General features: G+C 40.0%; 1 protein-coding gene across 2 annotated transcripts in view; it reads left to right on the top strand.

Moving 5' to 3' along the window:
- LOC131250770 (DExH-box ATP-dependent RNA helicase DExH6) overlaps window positions 1-15,517 on the top strand; it is a 101,679-nt gene extending 86,162 nt beyond the window's left edge. For both annotated transcript variants that reach the window (XM_058251066.1, XM_058251076.1), the window contains 6 exons: window positions 4,280-4,332; window positions 4,683-4,716; window positions 5,234-5,323; window positions 5,409-6,413; window positions 6,821-7,903; window positions 14,751-15,517. In XM_058251066.1, the coding sequence (XP_058107049.1) occupies window positions 4,280-4,332; window positions 4,683-4,716; window positions 5,234-5,323; window positions 5,409-6,413; window positions 6,821-7,903; window positions 14,751-15,230 (2,745 nt within the window). In that variant the 3' untranslated portion in view covers window positions 15,231-15,517. The remainder of the gene's footprint in view (window positions 1-4,279; window positions 4,333-4,682; window positions 4,717-5,233; window positions 5,324-5,408; window positions 6,414-6,820; window positions 7,904-14,750) is intronic.
- Window positions 15,518-17,561: the final 2,044 nt, after the last annotated feature.

The raw sequence follows: 17,561 nt of genomic DNA, 5'->3' as shown, positions 1-17,561 counted from the left end.
ACATTCGGGAACTTGTAGATGACTGACACTTGGTTGATGCCCAACTCTTGCTGCTGCTCCATGATAGCTAGGAGACTCTCCAATGGTCCCTCTCTTGACATCCTCAGGTTTTGAAACTGTGGGCCTGTGGCTGCCTAGGAATGAAGAAGGTGACTATCTTCTCAAAGCAATCTAACTTGGCGTGGCAAGTAGCCAACTAGTCCATTCCTAAAATCACCTTGAACTCTGACATCTTCAGTACGATCAAGTCAGCTGGCGGTACGAAATTTTAGATGGTAATAGGGTAGGACCTACATACTAGGTCTGAGGTGGCAGATTTCCCCAACGGTTTTACTACTACTAACCCTCCCTTTAGGGGTTCGGGGACTAATCTCGGCATACACAAATGTATCAGATATAAAAGAGTGCGTAACTCCTGAATAAAAAAGGGTCCTAGCCAGTGAAGAAAAGACAATTGGATTACCTTTCACCATGAACCCAGAGGCACACAAGTCTCTTTGTGGGAGTGCAAGAGCACAACCTTGAGTTGGAAGGGGTGGGGCCTGACCTCTTTGCTATTGCTGTGGCGGTCTCTACTGCTGGGGCTGGTACTGAGGTCTCAGTGGCTGTTGGAAATGTGGCCTCGGCTATTGTGGGTGGAGCAGAGGCCTCGTCTGAAATGGCGCCTTCTGCTGCTACCTCTGCTGCTATTGGTGGGGGCATAAACGAATAGTGTCTTAGCTCCTTGCAGTTGTGGTACTTGCCTTGGAACTGTCGTTGCACCGGCCCTATCAGAACTTGGGCGGTCGACCTCGCTATCCTTTGTCTCTTCGCAGCAGTAGCCTGCACGACTTGTGCTGCTATCTTCTTGCCCTTACTATCCCTCTTTTATTCTCGGGTCTTCCAAAAATCGTCGTTGTTGACCTCAATGATAAGGCTTGTTCGACCACATTAGCATAGGTCGGGAGCCTTAGCGCAACTAGCTTGTTGTGGATTCCTCTCCTTAGCCCCTTCTCAAACTTTCGGGCCCTAAGATCCTCGTCCATGATCATGTAGGGCACAAATCAGGACAACTTGGTAATTTTGGCATCGTACTAGCCTATAGTCATGTTCATTGCTCTAAGGCGCTAAACTCTGCCACTTTATTTTCTTGCATATTGCCAAGAAATACTTATTGTAGATCTACTCGCAAAACACCCCCCAAGTTCGGATCGTGTCCTCTCCTGCCATCTTGGCAATCATCTGCCGCCAAAACGTTGCCTCACCCTCCAGCATAAACACAACCAACGTTACTTTCTATTCTTCTGTGCAACCCATAATTATGAATATCTTCTTTAGGAGAGCCCTCCACCTCTCTGCCTCCATGGGATTTGGCTGCCCTTTAAATACTGGAGGGCTTAGCCTCTTGAACTCTTACTAGAGGCTGCGTGCCCTATCCTGTGCTATGGACACTGCTCTTCATTGGAATGTCAGGCCTGCAGCTTTAAGATGGATGCAATGCTTTCCAGAGCACGTAAAGCTCATCCTATATAGTCTGTCTGTCGTCAAAGGAGGCTAATCTCTGCACGGCTGCTATGGGCCTACCCCGAGTGTTGGGTCTCGCCATAATCTATAGTTGGATCAACAAAGTCTGAGGAAAATGGAGACCGTCTAGATCACAATTATCATTCAAAAGGCATTCTAAATTTCACTATTTCCAAGTCCTTCAATCTAGGATGCTAAGTTCAAAGTCTGCAAGTTCTCAAATCGGTGATCCTGATTCCAACTAAGTTCGCAAACCGAGAATCCTAGGTTTCATCATTTCTAGGTTCTCCAACTAGTGGTTAATCCCTAGGTAAATCCCAAATCTTATGCTATGATACCCACTTGTCATGCCTAGAATTCGACATGTTTTGCGGTCTTGAATTCGAGCTTTTGATGGAAAAAATTGTAAAATTTTTATTCTAGTATATCTGAGTAGTAAGGTTGTGATTTTCCATGCAAAGGAAAAATCAAAATTTCCACTGTAATATATAACATTCACGCTTAAAAAAATGCACAAGTTCCATTACATATTACATTGCTGATTCCAAATAGAAAAAATAAAAATAAAAAATCCAAGTAACATCTATAGACGATTCATGCTGGGCTACTCTTGTTGCTTACCTTTGCCTAAAAAATTCAACAATAGCAGGAATGAGCTTAAGGAAGCCCATTGAGTACATCCCTATGTTTGTGTGTTGTTTCGCCTTGGCTTTGGTTCCAAATGAAGGGGTTGGTTCAGGACCTGTATTTTCTCCACCGTGTCCTTGGTCCTAGTTAATGGTTCTCCCGAAGACTTTTTAAAATCCTCTCTTGGCTTGAGATAAGGCAATCTACTCTCTCTCTCTCTCTCTCTTATTTATTATTATTGTTATTTATTTTTTATTTTAATAGTAGCGGAAAGTCTCCGTCTCATGCTTAGTAAAGGAGAATTGGCTTGTTTGTTTTGTGGCTTTGGCATTTTGTTATAGTAGTAGAAGGTATCAATCTTGACACCTCAGTGCTCTTCCATCTAGCGGAAACTATTGGTTGCATGGCCGGTTCCTTTCTGTCCTCTTATCTTGGCCTTCCCCTTTGTATTGGTAAGCTTGCCAAATATCTTTGAGATGTGGTTATTGAAAGGTTTGAACACAAACTGTTTGTCTGGAAAAGAAGGTATTTATCTCTCGGGGGTCGTATTACCCTTCTTAAAGTTGCTCTCTCTAATCTTCCATCATATTTCCTTTTTCTTTATAGGTGCCCTAAATTGGTTATCTGTAGGGTCGATAAAATTTATAGGGATTTTGTATGGCAGGGAGACTTTATTGGGCCCATAATTAATATGCTTAAATGGTCTGAGGTTTGCAAACCCAGTCAATTCTGCTATTCTTGGATAATGGTTGGGTCTTTTTGCTCGGAATCTAGTTCCTGGTGGAGGGATCATTTGGTTTGTAAGTATGGCTCTGAGGTGGGGGGTTGGTTCCCCAATCCTACCTCCCTATACTAAGTGTCTTCTGTTTGGAAAGTGATTTGTCATTTGAAACTGCTTACACTGAATAGGTTCTCCTTTGTCCTAGGAAATGCTTCGCTTTGGCTCGATCCATGGATATTTGATAGGCCCCTTCTCCATATCTTCCCCAATTTGGGTCGAATGGCCTCTTTAGCCTCTATTTTGGTTGTCGATTGTTTTTTCTAATGTTGTGAAAGGGGTTTGGTGTCCTCCTTGCAAGAGATCCCTATCCGAGGTGGAGCTGGAAGAGCTGCTCAACTTGTTGGAGTTGCTATGGAGCTCTCGGCCCTCCCCAACAGAAAGTGATTTGATCGTGTGGCTCCTTCACCCTTTCGAAAAATGTTCGGTGAAGTCCTCGTTCAAACTCTTGAGTCCCAATGATCTTGACGAGGATCCGTTGTTCTCCTCCTTCGTTTGGGTTGATTGGGCTGCATCTTCTATGGCTTTGCATCAGCTTGCTTTAGGGTGCTAGTTCCTTTTGGGGTGCGCGGCCTCCTTGAGTTGTATAGTTTTTAGGTTTTTCGGCTTCTTTGTTTTTCTTTTCTGTTTTTGTATTGTCTTTGAGTTGTATAATTTTTAGGGTTTTTGGCTTTTCTTTGTTTTTCTTCTATTTCTGTTTTCTTTCTTTTTATTATTATTATTATTATTATTATTATTATTATTTTCTCTGTTTGTTTTGTTGTCGGTTTTTCTTTCATGCCTTTTGGCCTAATAATAATTTCATCCTTCAAAAAAATTATAGAAATTATTCCTTATTCTTGGTTATTGAAGTCATGGAAATTCCAGGAATGCTGATATCATTGTTTAGGGAGATTGTAAATAATTACCTAGTAAAGGAATCTATTCTCCAACTTCTTAGAAGAACTCCAAGGTGACAATTTTTATGACTTATTTTCTGACGGCTTCTCGACCTTAAGACAAAGTTATCAAAATCGCAAACAAAAGTTGGGGAGCTACATGTAATTTTAGTTTTTGAGGTCTGCTGTGTGTTGGTTGTATGTTTTATTTTATTCTAGTGTGAGATGTTGTTCTTGGATTTACTCTCCAAATATTTCTTTGCACTCCTTATCCTCTAAGCTTCCTTACATCTAATTTTGTGTTCTCAAGTGTGTGTAGTGTGATGTGTTTTAGATGCTTGAGGCTATTTTCATATTACTGTCATGTTTTCACTGCTTGAGGCTATTTACATCTAATTTTGTATTCTCATGTTTTCACTGCCTTCACATATATGTTCTAGTTTGGTGGCTTGGAATGCCCTATAGCAACTGCTCAAAATGTTTATTTTTGTAGGATGAAATTCATGAAAGGGATCGCTTTGCTGATTTTATGCTTGCAATTCTCAGGTACATGCTTAGAAAAGGCACACTTGGTTTTGCTTTATATCATTGTCAGACTTAAGTACAAGACATCCAATGTGGATTTTATAAATTGGACATCCCTTTTATTTTTGAAAAGAAATTAAGGATATCAGAGAATAGCATGATATTTCTGCAAGAATCTACTTATTCAACCATATTAGTGATTTGATTTTCATAACTGGTATTACAAATTTATAAACTATATAAGGAGCGTAGCTCATGCATGCCAATGTTCACGCATGATATTGTGTGGGAAACATCTCCTGAAGTAAATTGATCGTATGTAGGAATCCCTATGCATATTATTTGACCAGCTTTGTTCTGCTTTTATGCAGAGACTTGCTTCCATTTTGTCCTCATCTACGTCTGGTTAGTATAATTACTCACACTCTTCTAGTTTTCTAGGATAGATGTTTGCTATCCTATGTGCTTGTAGATCTGGGTATCTAAATAGACAGGCACACATGCCAGCATGTCGCAAGTGTTCAAGATCCAAGCCCCTCAGTGGGCCCATCATGCGTGTGCCGAAGAGTCAGGACAACCAACTAATCTTGCGGGCCAGTCTATGAAAATAACGGGCTGTCAAGAAAAATTTGGGCGTTGGTTGATGTTTAATTTCCATGCATGGCCCTCTGATGAGTTGTAGCCTGATGCTTGTGCTAGGGCACATACATGACGGGGACCTGATTTGCTTCTTGGTTACACATGCTTGTGCCATGAAGGTACATGTGGCAGTGTTTAGTTGGACTGGGACCTACAAACTTGTAGAGTTAGGCAAACCTCTCTAGCATTTATGCTTCAAATCTTCTTTTTCCTGCATTTATTTTTAACCTTTTAATTTATCTATTATTAATGTATTACTATGATCATTTCTTTAAGCCAACAGATCCTTATGAGTGCTACTATCAACGCTGAGCGGTTTTCTCAATATTTTGGCAGCTGCCCTATTATTCGGGTCCCCGGCTTCACTTATCCTGTAAAATACGTCTCTTATAGACATGCAGTTTCACTTCTTTTAATCACTTTATAGTTCACTTTAATTTGGAAGTAAATTTGTTCAGGTCAAGACTTTCTATTTGGAGGATGTGCTTTCTATCCTGGGATTAACGGAGGGCAATCATCTCGATCCCTCTGTCTTGGGTGATGCTGATGATGTCGATCTCTTAACGGATGAGTACAGAACTGCCTTGGATGAATCTATTGACTTGGCATTGTCCAGTGATGAGTTTGATCTCCTGCTAGAATTAGTTTCTACTTCTGCAACTCCAAAAATCTATAATTACCAGCACTCATTGACGGGTGCGTCGCCATTGATGGTTTTTGCCAGAAAAGGTCGAATTGGTGATGTTTGTAGGCTCCTGTCACTTGGTGCGGACTGCTATCTATGTGCTAAAGATGGAAGCACTGCATTGCATTGGGCCCAACAAGAAAATCAGGATGAAGTTGTGGATATTTTAAAAAAGCACATGGAGAATGATATTTCAAGGTCAGCCGAAGTGCAACAGCTACTTGAAAAATATCTAGCTAGTGTCAATCCAGAACATATTGATACTGTTCTAATCGAGCGATTGTTGAGGAAAATATGTATTGATTCAAAGGAAGGTGCAATTCTTGTTTTTCTGCCAGGATGGGATGATATAAATCAAACCCGTGAAAGATTACTTGCTTCACCGTTTTTTAAAGATTCTTCCAAGTTTCTTATCATATCTCTTCACTCCATGATTCCATCCGTGGAGCAGAAAAAGGTTTTTAGACGGCCGCCTGCTGGTACCCGTAAAATAATCCTCTCGACTAACATTGCCGAGACTGCAGTTACGATTGACGATGTAGTTTACGTTATAGACAGTGGCCGAATGAAAGAGAAAAGTTATGATCCTTATAACAATGTATCAACACTCCATTCTGCTTGGGTTTCAAAAGCTAGTGCAAAACAGCGGCAGGGTCGTGCTGGCCGTTGCCAACCAGGAATTTGTTACCATCTTTATTCCAAAACTCGTGCGGCGTCTCTTCCTGATTTCCAAGTTCCTGAAATCAAGCGGATACCAATTGAGGATCTCTGTTTGCAGGCAAGCATTCAGTTATTTTATTCTCTTTGATTCCTTATTAGTTCAGGGGACATACTCATTTTTTAATTGAGCATTTGCTTGGCCTAAAAAACTGCATCTTCCATACATTTTAGTGATCCTAATTTTACATATGGTGGGCGTCTGTCATGATCACTGGTAGATCTCCGATATTTCTCCTTCGTATCAGTCATTTTTTCTAATTGTCTGTTTACACGAATGGCTTGGAGCCTCTGATAGGGGATATATTGGTATGATCCATTTCATGATGGGCCCCACCAGATCAACATCGTGGATATGGTGCCCTGTCTGTACAATTTATGTGTTAAACAAAGAAACTCTGTTAGTTCTGAGTATCATATAACAGCCAGTCAATGCTTTGTTGCTTATCTAAATTCTCCACTCAACAGGTGAAGATGCTCAATCCACATTGTAAAATAGTTGATTTTATACAGAAGACTTTGGACCCACCAGTTTTTGAAACTATACGCAATGCAGTCATAGTCCTTCAAGATATTGGGGCCTTGACACATGATGAAAAGCTCACAGAACTTGGCAAAAAACTGGGATCTCTACCTGTACATCCTTCAACCAGCAAAATGCTGTTTTTTGCCATCTTGATGAACTGCCTCGACCCTGCACTGACTTTAGCATGTGCTTCTGACTATCGAGATCCCTTTCTTCTTCCAATGGCCCCAGACGAGAAAAAGAGAGCCACAGCAGCCAAGCTCGAGCTTTCCTCATTGTATGGTGGGCACAGCGATCAGCTAACCATCATAGCAGCATTCGAGTGCTGGAGATGTGCAAAGAATAAAGGTCAAGAAGCCCAATTCTGTTCTCGATATTTTGTCTCCTCAAGCACCATGAACATGTTATTCAGCATGCGGAAGCAGCTTCAGAGTGAACTGGCTAAGAATGGGTTTATTCCTGAAGATGCATCCAAGTGTAGCCTGAATGCTCAAGACCCGGGTATCCTTCATGCAGTCCTCGTGGCTGGCACTTATCCGATGGTTGGAAGATTGCTTCCGCCTCGTAGAAACAATCAAAGAGCTGTTGTGGAGACTGCCAGTGGTGCTAAAGTTCGCTTGCATCCTCATTCCTCTAATTTTAAGTTATCGTTTAGTAAATCTATTCATCATCGCCCCCTTATCATTTACGATGAGATAACACGTGGGGATGGGGGTATGTACATAAAAAAATGTACGGTTGTTGGGCCATATCCGTTATTGTTGCTCGCAACGGAGATGGTTGTGGCTCCTGCACATGATAGTGATGATGGGAGTGATGATGATGCAGAAGATTCTGGCAGTGAGGATGATGAGATGGAGATGCAAGCCTCATCATCAGGACAACAAGGAGAAAGAATCATGTCCTCACCTGAGAATACTGTTTCGGTGGTTGTTGATCGATGGCTTTCATTCGAGTCCACAGCACTTGATGTCGCTCAGATTTACTGCCTGAGAGAGCGATTATCTGCGGCAATCTTGTTCAAAGTGAGTTCCTTGGATTTACTTTTGTTTTGCCTTGCATGATAGCTACACACGAAATTCCGCTCCTAGGTATCTGTATACATTTGTGTGCTATTCTGAATGTTGATGATTCATCCGCTCTACAAATGGCAACTGTAGGGAAATACAGATCATATATATTTATAAGGTAGAAAATTGTACCTTGATTTATGCAATAGCATGCAAATAATATGACGTTGGTCTATAATAAAAATGTCATTTTGTATAGATTTATGATATCAAATTTATATACAAAATGCAGAATAAATGTACCGCAGCAACCCACATAAGCAACTTTGTGCTATAATTCTCAAATTAACAACTTGTACCCCTAATTTTATCATCAGAACCCCTAAACAACTGGTATTATGAATGATAATGGAAATCACTTGAGTTTGGAAGATATTCAAAACATTGTTGTGAAAGCATATTTATGGGTAACAAAGTAAAATATTCTTAAACTGCTATCCACGTGTGGTACTTGTTATAGAGAAGTTTGTGATCTTGGTTATACAATCCTTGTTAAATCTAGCATGTCAAAAAATTCGTTGCTATTTTTTTTTTTTTTTTTCTTTCTTTTCTTAGCATTTTGCATATGTTTCCTACATGAATGGGTCTATTACATGCTTTCCATGTTTCCTGTGTAACAGTATTAAAAATGATATTGGAAATCACTTTGAGTTTGGAATATTTATAAACCATTGTTGTGGATAATAGTGAAGGGAAACATTAAAATTGTGTGGCATGCATGCAATCAATCTGATGATATATGCATACTGATGGTACTATATATCTTATAATCCAATTTAGTACATTATATCATTACATCATATTTTATATCATACACAGTATATTATATCATATTGTATAGCATGTACTATATATAACCCAAGTAGCAAGGGACAATTTTACCCACACAATTTGTTCATGCAATTAGTTTTAGGATATAATACCTTTTAGAAGGGCATGGAAAGGTTTTATACTAAAAAGAAAGGGTAAGTTAGCTTTCGGAATTTATAACAAAAGAAAGGGTTTAGGTCATCATGAGGTGCTAACAATTTGTTCGAATTTTGCTTTTTAGAAAGAGAACAAGGGACTTTGATACTCTGGGAGAGGGAGATGGTTGACATGCCAACACTAAGAAATTATACAAGTACCATGAAATCAAACTACAAATTATGGGTATTTGATTCAGGTGGATCTTAAACACAAATATATAGTGACTTGATTCTATAATTGTGTGATTTGTGGATAGCTAATGGATGACCGCAAGAAAACAGTCAATGGTCCAAATACAACAAATAAATGCTTATTCATCTAATATTAAGATAGTTAAATCAATTTGAGTTTAAAATATATTCTATTTAATGTGGATCTCAGAATTTAGATAGTTTGATTAGTTTGATTGAGATGAAATGCACCACAAGTGTAATTTCAAAGTAGCTATGCATCGATGGTGACACCATACGATGTATCAAATAACTCCCACTTCTCCACCCGCCTCTCCCACGTCTCGAGAACTACTACATCCCTCTTCATGTGCATCGCATGTGTGACACCAGCTATGGGTACAGTTTGATATCCTCCAATTATTTCCCCTAATGTGGCCCAAGTCATGGATTGTCTTGTATTTTGGGTTGTTGGGGTTAAAAAAGCAGGTGTCCCTAATGGACAGCTTGGATTGCACTCACACACCATAGTGGGGCTTACACAACTTGGCAGTGCTATAAGCTTACAGTACTATTGAAGGTGTCCCTAATGGACAGCTTGGATTGCACTCATACACCATAGTGGGGCCCACACAACTTGGCAGTGATATAAGCTTGGGGTAAAAAAAGCAGGTGTCCCTAATGGACAGCTTGGATTGCACTCACACACCATAGTGGGGCTCACACAACTTGGCAGTGCTATAAGCTTACAGTACTATTGAAGGTGTCCCTAATGGACAGCTTGGATTGCACTCATACACCATAGTGGGGCCCACACAACTTGGCAGTGCTATAAGCTTACAGTACTATTGAAGGTGTCCCTAATGGACAGCTTGGATTGCACTCATACACCATAGTGGGGCCCACACAACTTGGTAGTGCTATCAGCTTACAGTACTATTGATAGTATGTGAATATTTTCCATATATCTTTTGATGATAAGGCGCTTCAGAGGTTCAGTAGAAACTATGTGATCCCTCATTCTTTTTGTTAATTAGAAAGATTGAAGAATTCCTATCTATTGATGTAAGTTATTAGAAAACAAGCCAGTCAGCATAATAGATGAGCCTTCACCTATTTACGGTAAGGGGAAGGCAAGGCATGAGGTGAGTGACTAAACCACGAGTGTGCAATAATAATTGACAAATTTAGGCACCAATTCGTGACAGAAAACATAAAAGAGTTGTAGGTGGGTAAAGGTGGAAATGCAATGGTGATGCAAGGGAGTTGACCTATCCAATATAGGAAGGAGGTAAACCACTTCGAATAGGAGATTCACTTGATAGTCATGGGTGCCACACGCATGCCCATTTATTCGTACGTCCACTACCTCCTAAATGTAATTAAGGGCTTGAGATGAGCAGGGTTGTTTCTTTCTTTCCTTTTTTTAAGGCATCGCTGAATTGATGAATGAATACATGGGATAACTCCTATACAGTTGACCTTATCATAGGTTGTGGTAGGTCAAGTAGAGTGGAGCCCAACATGATGCATGTCTGAAATCCAACCTGACCATCAAGTTACCTGGTCATTTTAGGTTAGGTGCCAAAAATTACATTGATCAGTGGCTGAGGTGGGCCACAAAAAGGGAAATAGTTGGGAGGGAGACACCCTCAATTGCACTTTGGTGCACTTGACTTGTAAAATGGATTGCTATTTGTCATGTACTATCCTCCCTAGATGTATCAAATGAATGGATTGAAATTTCATATACACAACATGGTGGGACCCATACACAGCCATTGGTGTGCGTCTCCCTCCCAACTATTTCTTATTATTATGGCCTGCCTAAATCATGGATCATTGTGATGTTGGGGCCCCTAGGATAAAAAGACGAGGCACACCTGATGGTCAGCTTGGATTTCATACACGCATCACGATAGGCCCCACACTAAAATTTACCACAATCTGTGGTAGGGTTGGTCTTATTTGAATGTGTGCATACATGTGCATGGGCGTGTGGGTGGGTGGTGGGTGTTTGTTGGTATTACGTATATGACATACAATTTGATACTCTGTTAAGACCAACCATTAAACCACCATGCTTTATGTAGAATGTTGAGCAGTCAAGGGATGACATCATGTTCATAGGATGTGCAGCTAGAATGAGGATGTTGAAATGGATGAGTGGCAATTCATAGGATGTGCAGTTGAAATGAGGATGTTGAGATGGATGAGTGGCAAGATGAGAAAGAATAAAATTATAAAGATAACATTGTAGGGAATTTAAGAGTAGCACCAATGGGTAATGAGATGTGGGATAGTAGACTTGGATGGTTTGGCCATGTGCAATGGAAACCAAGGTATTCAATAACGGTAATAGTAGCTGTAATGGCCACTGTAATTACGATTACGATACGGGCCATAATGGGCGTTGCGCCCCCTTTAATGGCCATTATGCCCATTTTTTATTTTTGTTTTTATTTTTTTATATATAAATAAACTATATCAGCCTATAACAGGCTATTAAAGGGCCATAATCGCTGTTGTGGGACTTTTTTTTAACAGGTGTCGTAACCTGACACAGGGGAGGATGTGATGAGGTCGATCACCATCTTCCTCAATTGATAACTACCTTGAATCCACAAGGCTCTCTTGAATCCACAAGAGAATCTTTAATCCACAAGAAGAAAGAAGAAAACTTGTTAAGAATTGTTTTTAAAAAAAAAAAAAAATTTATTTTAAAAATTAATGAATGAATAAAAACGAGTTTAACACCCTTTAAATAGCCTTAAACAAATCTTTAAAATGTAATAAAAAAGTTCTAATCAAACTACGAAACAAATTCAGAAAATCACACAAATTTCCCGCACCCGTCGACCAGTCGGGTTGACAGGTCAAAACAAACAAAAAGTGCTAGAGACTTGAATCATAAATTCTATGATTTTCGACTTGTCAACCCGATTTGTCGACCTGTTGAACTGGATTTCGACCTATTGACCTGTTTAAACTAGCAGAAACCAGATAACAATCAATCTAGAATTTGTGGCACAATTTTGACCTGTCGAACTATGCTGAGTGTGTTCGATCCTTCTTGGCTTTGTTGCTTCGGTCCATCTTAGCCATGAATGAGTCCGTGACCTATTCAAGATCAGTCCTCTCCACTTCAAAAGAACTTATCCTCGAGTTATTCGTCGGATTGGGTTTTTTATACTCATATAGGTCCACCATGTTGAACATGCGTGAAATCTCCATATCTTCATGAAGATCAATAGCATAAGCATTGTCATTGATCTTATGGAGGATGGGTACCGGTCCAATCTTCTTGTTTGTCAGCTTATTATACATCTCGGTCGGAAATATCTATTTGTGCAAATGAACCATCACATTGTCGCCCACATTGAATACTTCAAACGCCAATGTGTGTCAGCCTTCTTGTACTTGTCATTGGATGCCTTCAACTGGGCCTGAACATCAGCATGTAATCTTATGATTCAATCTGTCATATGTTCTGCGGCAATGTTATGCTCGGGAGTTTGGGTAAGGGAACCAAATCAAGGGTGTGTCGAGGTACTTGTCCGTACACAATTTCAAATGGGGACTTGCCGGTGGAATGGTTCAGCATGTTATTGAACGCGAATTCTGCCAGAGCGAAGGCCAAGTCCCATTGTTTGGTTTATCAATCGAAATGCATCGTATAAGGTTTCCAAGTGTACGATTCACTACCTCGGTCTGTCCATTGGTCTGCGAATGATATACATTGATGAACTTTAACTAGCTGTCAAATCATCGCCATAAAGTCCTCCAAAAATGACTGAGGAATTTAGTGTCACGATATGAGGTGATGGATTTTGGAACCCCATATAGTCGAACAACTTCTCAGAGAAATAGATTTGCAACACGCGTAGCGTCGAAAGTTTTCTTGCATGAATGAAATGGGCCATCTTGGAAAATCTACTGACTACAACGAAGACAGAATCCACCCCATGTTGGGTCTGTAGGAGACCGAGCACAAAGTCCATAGACAATCTCCCAAGCGTCGTCGGAGAAAGGTAATGGAGTGTATAGTCTTGTGCTTTGTGACTGCCTCTTGGATGCCTGACACGTGTGACACCGCTGCACTACTCTTCCCACATCCTGTTTCAGTTGTGGCCAATAATAATGTTCTTTCATGAGAGCTACTATCTTGTCCCGCCCTAAATGACCGCTGAGGCCACTTCCATGTAGCTCTTGAATGATATAGTTTCGTAATGAACTCCGGGGAATGCTCAACTGATTTGCTTTGCAGAGGAATCCATCCTGAATGTGGAGGTTGCTGGGCTGACCTTCCTGGCATCTAATCCACCCATCCTTGAAGTTGTCATCATCAACATATAAATCTTTGAGGCATTCGAACCTGACAACCTCATTGCTCATAGTGACTAACAAAGTGGTGTGTCGGCTAAGTGTATCAGCCAACTTGTTCTGTTGCCCAGACTTATGCTTTAGCACAAATGTGAATTCTTGTAAGAATGAAATCCACCTAACATGCATACGATTCACGTTAGTTCGGCTATTAATGAATTTGAGAGCTTGATGGTCTGTGTAAAGGATGAATTCCCTCTAAATCAAGTAATGTCGCCAATGTTGAAGTGCCTGGACCACTGCGTACAATTCGAGCTCATATGTCAACCATGTTTTGCGTGCATTACTACGATTTTCATTGTATAAGGCTAACAGCCTACCTTCTTGTGACAAAACTTCTCCAATTCTGACATATGAAGCATCATACTCGACCTCAAACAGTTTGTCAAAACTAGGAAGTACAAGAACTGGGGTTGTGGATAATTTGTGCTTGATTTCATCAAAGTTCCTGTTAGCTTTGTTAGTCCACTGAATGGTCCTTTCTTCATACAATTTGTAGTCGGTGACACATTGGTGTTGAAGTTCTTTATGAATCGACGATAAAGTGCTGTCAACCTGTGAAAACTCTGTACTTCATGGATGTTTGTTGGAAGCAGTCACTCCCTAATGACTCTCTCATTTTCGTTGTCCACCTGGATGCCTGTGGACGTCATGACAAAGCCCAAAAAGCAGGATATTAGTCAAACAACTACATTTTTTTATATTGAGATGCTTGTTTTCGGTGAGCACTTGAAGGACCTATTTGAGGTGTTTCATATGGCTTGCTTTGTCCTGACTGTATATCAAAATGTTATCGAAGTAGACCACTATGAAATGCCTAATGAATGGCTTTAGAACTTGGTTCATTAACCTCATGAATGTACTAGGTGCATTCGAAAGACCAAAGGACATGACTAACCATTCATACAACCCTTCCTTGGTCTTAAAAGTTGTCTTCCACTCTTATTGTTTTAGAGGAAATCACAAATTTGGCATGCCCCACCACAATCGACAAGTCTTCGTTGTTGTGAGCTCCTGATGCATTGGCATGGGTTCCACCAAATTCATGATTTTCCAAGAATTCATTGTCCAAACAGGTCCTTAGATGCTCATAATAATTTAGAAAGATCTTGCATTTCATTCATTTAAATTTTTATTTTTATTTTATTTTATTTTATTATTTATTTTATTATTATTATTTTTTTTTTTTGCGTTTCATTCATTAATTATTATTATTATTTTTTTGTTTGTTTGATCCACCCTTGAGCTTGAATATCTATTTTGCAATATCTGTTTTTCAGGTAAAACATCCACGGAAAGTTCTACCTCCAGCTCTCGGGGCATCTATTTATGCCATTGCCTGCATTCTCTCTTATGACGGGCTCTCTGGAATATCACCAGCCATGGAATCTGTTGATTCGCTGACGTCAATGGTGAATGCAGCTGGATTAGATAAAACAGCCTCAGGAAAGCAGTTTCGACCTCCAGTCGCTGGAGGGAGGAGAGGGATGGGACAGAATCCTAGCAATCCAAGTGGTTTTCTGAAATCACTGATAAGTGACATGCATATTCGCTCTCCTTCCAATTTACACAAGTCTAAGATGCCACAATCTAACAGTATGCATTGGAATGACCCATCAACTGATAACAATTTCCCATCGTTGACACCACTTGGTAAGCACCACACACCTCAGAGGACTCCTTTCCAAGGGCCATCTTCTAGTGGGGCCACGTCAAGGAATGGGTCCTTTAAACGGCCCCGCGGAAGTGGACCCCGTTAAATGCAATAATAGTTTTGATTTTAAGGTGTTGGAACGTTGAAAATCAGCTTTAGATTCAAATACAAGTGCATGGAAATTATGAGATAGGTGAGGATGGACCAATTGTCTCCATGAATACAGAAATTAGATGGTCTGCCACATCCATTCATCTTCCGTACAAGGCACTCGTTGGGTTGAATACTTGTTTTTAAAGGTGGGGAAGGTCCAAGTGTATAACATGGCTCAATGTGAAATGCCGATGGATGTTTCATGCCAATTCTAATACTATTTTGGGTAAGCTTTATTTCCTTTTTTTTTTTTTTTAAAAAAAAGGTTTATTTTAAAGGCAAAAAACAAGATGATACCGAACTTCACTAAAGGTACAGTTTGTGGAGGTTTATGGCTCCATGGATTTGGGGGCCCTCAAATTGGTGAGGCAGGCAGTTAAATCTGATGGTGCCCGGCTGTGGATGTGGGATGCCACAAGAATCTACCATATTAGAAGATTATTCGAACCCATCCATTTATGGCCTCCTATGTAGAATGCGGACGATTGCAGCTTTTTCTTGTTAACCACTGAATGAAGAATGATGAGCCACCCTTCAGGGGCATATCACATCCATTGTGGGTCATGTAATAAAAAGGTTGCAAGTATCCATGCAGTTCTTGTTCGGGGAAGGATAATCATTAGGACTATCAGTCGTTCACTGTGGGTGTTGCATGCTGCCATTTGGAGTAAAGGATAAGCTTAAAATCTGCATGGAAGCTGTATACGTGTTGGGACTCAAAGCAGGTTTGAATATGGAAATGATGTGCTGTCTGCTTCACTCACCATACCCATCATTCTGATACTGCCACTTTTAATTTGTGACTATCGCAAAAACTGATAATTTAACAACTTCTCGAACCATAGTATTTCACAGCTAAATTTCCAAAAGCTGTCATTCTGTACTTCCAATTTTTATGGCAAACCTGATTGACTAGGAAAACTTATCAGCATGTTGTTGCAAGAGCCCAATTTGGGATGGTCGCTTGGATTATTTATTTATTTATTTATTATTATTATTATTTTTAATTTATGGTGAGACTTCCCAAAGATAGGCGCATGCCACTTCTGCAAATGAAAGGAGCTCAACTCTTTCAAAGGAATTTTCTTCCCTTCATTTTATTTTTTCCTAAAAATTTCCTGCAAATATAAATATGTCAATCATTAGTTATCTGAATTATAAGAGATGAATACGGTTGCGACCATATCTTCTCCCATGAGTCTTTCCACAAACTCATTATTTCGAAAGGAATCCCTAGAATCCCTAGATTCTTGACTGGATTTAACTGCATCCTGAATTGCAAGTGAATCCACCTTTATCGACACAGAGACCCACAATTTGGGCAGTTGTACATTTGGTGCAGTGCAAAAACAGAAACCCATTAGGGAGTGTTCCATTTTCTGCATCTGCTGCGCACAGTTCAACATTTTGAGGGAGAACCAAATTATGAACACATTTATTCAGACATTTTGAGGGAGAACTAAAATAGTAAAATGGGGTATGATCAGATGCTCTAACAAACTGGATTGCAATTAGTGTAACAAAGTGGAAGTAACTGTGAATGTTCGGATCACGCCCACGGGTCTTTTCTTAGGCGTTGCTCTTGTGCTCTCGTGTTGTGACTCTGAGATATGAAATGTGTAACTTGGAGCCGTCATTAGCTAGTTATCTTTGAGTTTTGCAATCTGCTATACCCTGTAGAATTTTTAGAAATCATAGAATTCTTGGATTCTTTACTTTATAATGACTCCGGCGACTTAAGATTTTGAGTAAGACACCTTAGTGATAGAGAACGAAGGTGTAAGACTCCTCCGCTCACATGTGAGTATGGTCTCTACTTTGTGGGATTGATGAGATTTTAAGGGTTGAATAACTTTAGGGTCCTGGGGTTGGAAGAGTTCGATCATAGAGGTGATCTGCTAGCATTTGTATACCAAAGAAGGAATAGACAATGGACCTACTCTCTATAGTCAGTTGTGGATAAGCATTCCATAACTGCTCGAATCCAACTTTGAATTGAAAGTGAGGGATTTTAGAGGTGATTTGTTAGCGTTCGTGTACCTAAAAGGAGGAGAAAATGGACTTAACTTCTAATAGTTAGCCACGAGGTGGTACCCTATAACTGTTAGAATCTAAATTACGATTGGAAGTTAGGGATCGTATAGACAATCCGCCAGTGTCCGTGTACCAAAGAGGGACTAAAAGAAGGAGAAAAAATGAGAGTAGGAGATCATGAATTTTTCATGTGGCAGGATCTAAAGAGAGAAGTCACATGGCATATGCTCATGAATGCCTATAAAAGCGA

Source organism: Magnolia sinica, chromosome 1 (genome assembly GCF_029962835.1).
Source record: "Magnolia sinica isolate HGM2019 chromosome 1, MsV1, whole genome shotgun sequence".
Classification (NCBI taxonomy): Eukaryota; Viridiplantae; Streptophyta; class Magnoliopsida; order Magnoliales; family Magnoliaceae; genus Magnolia; species Magnolia sinica.
Note: the sequence above shows the minus strand (reverse complement) of the source record. Positions and strands in the feature narration are given on the sequence as shown.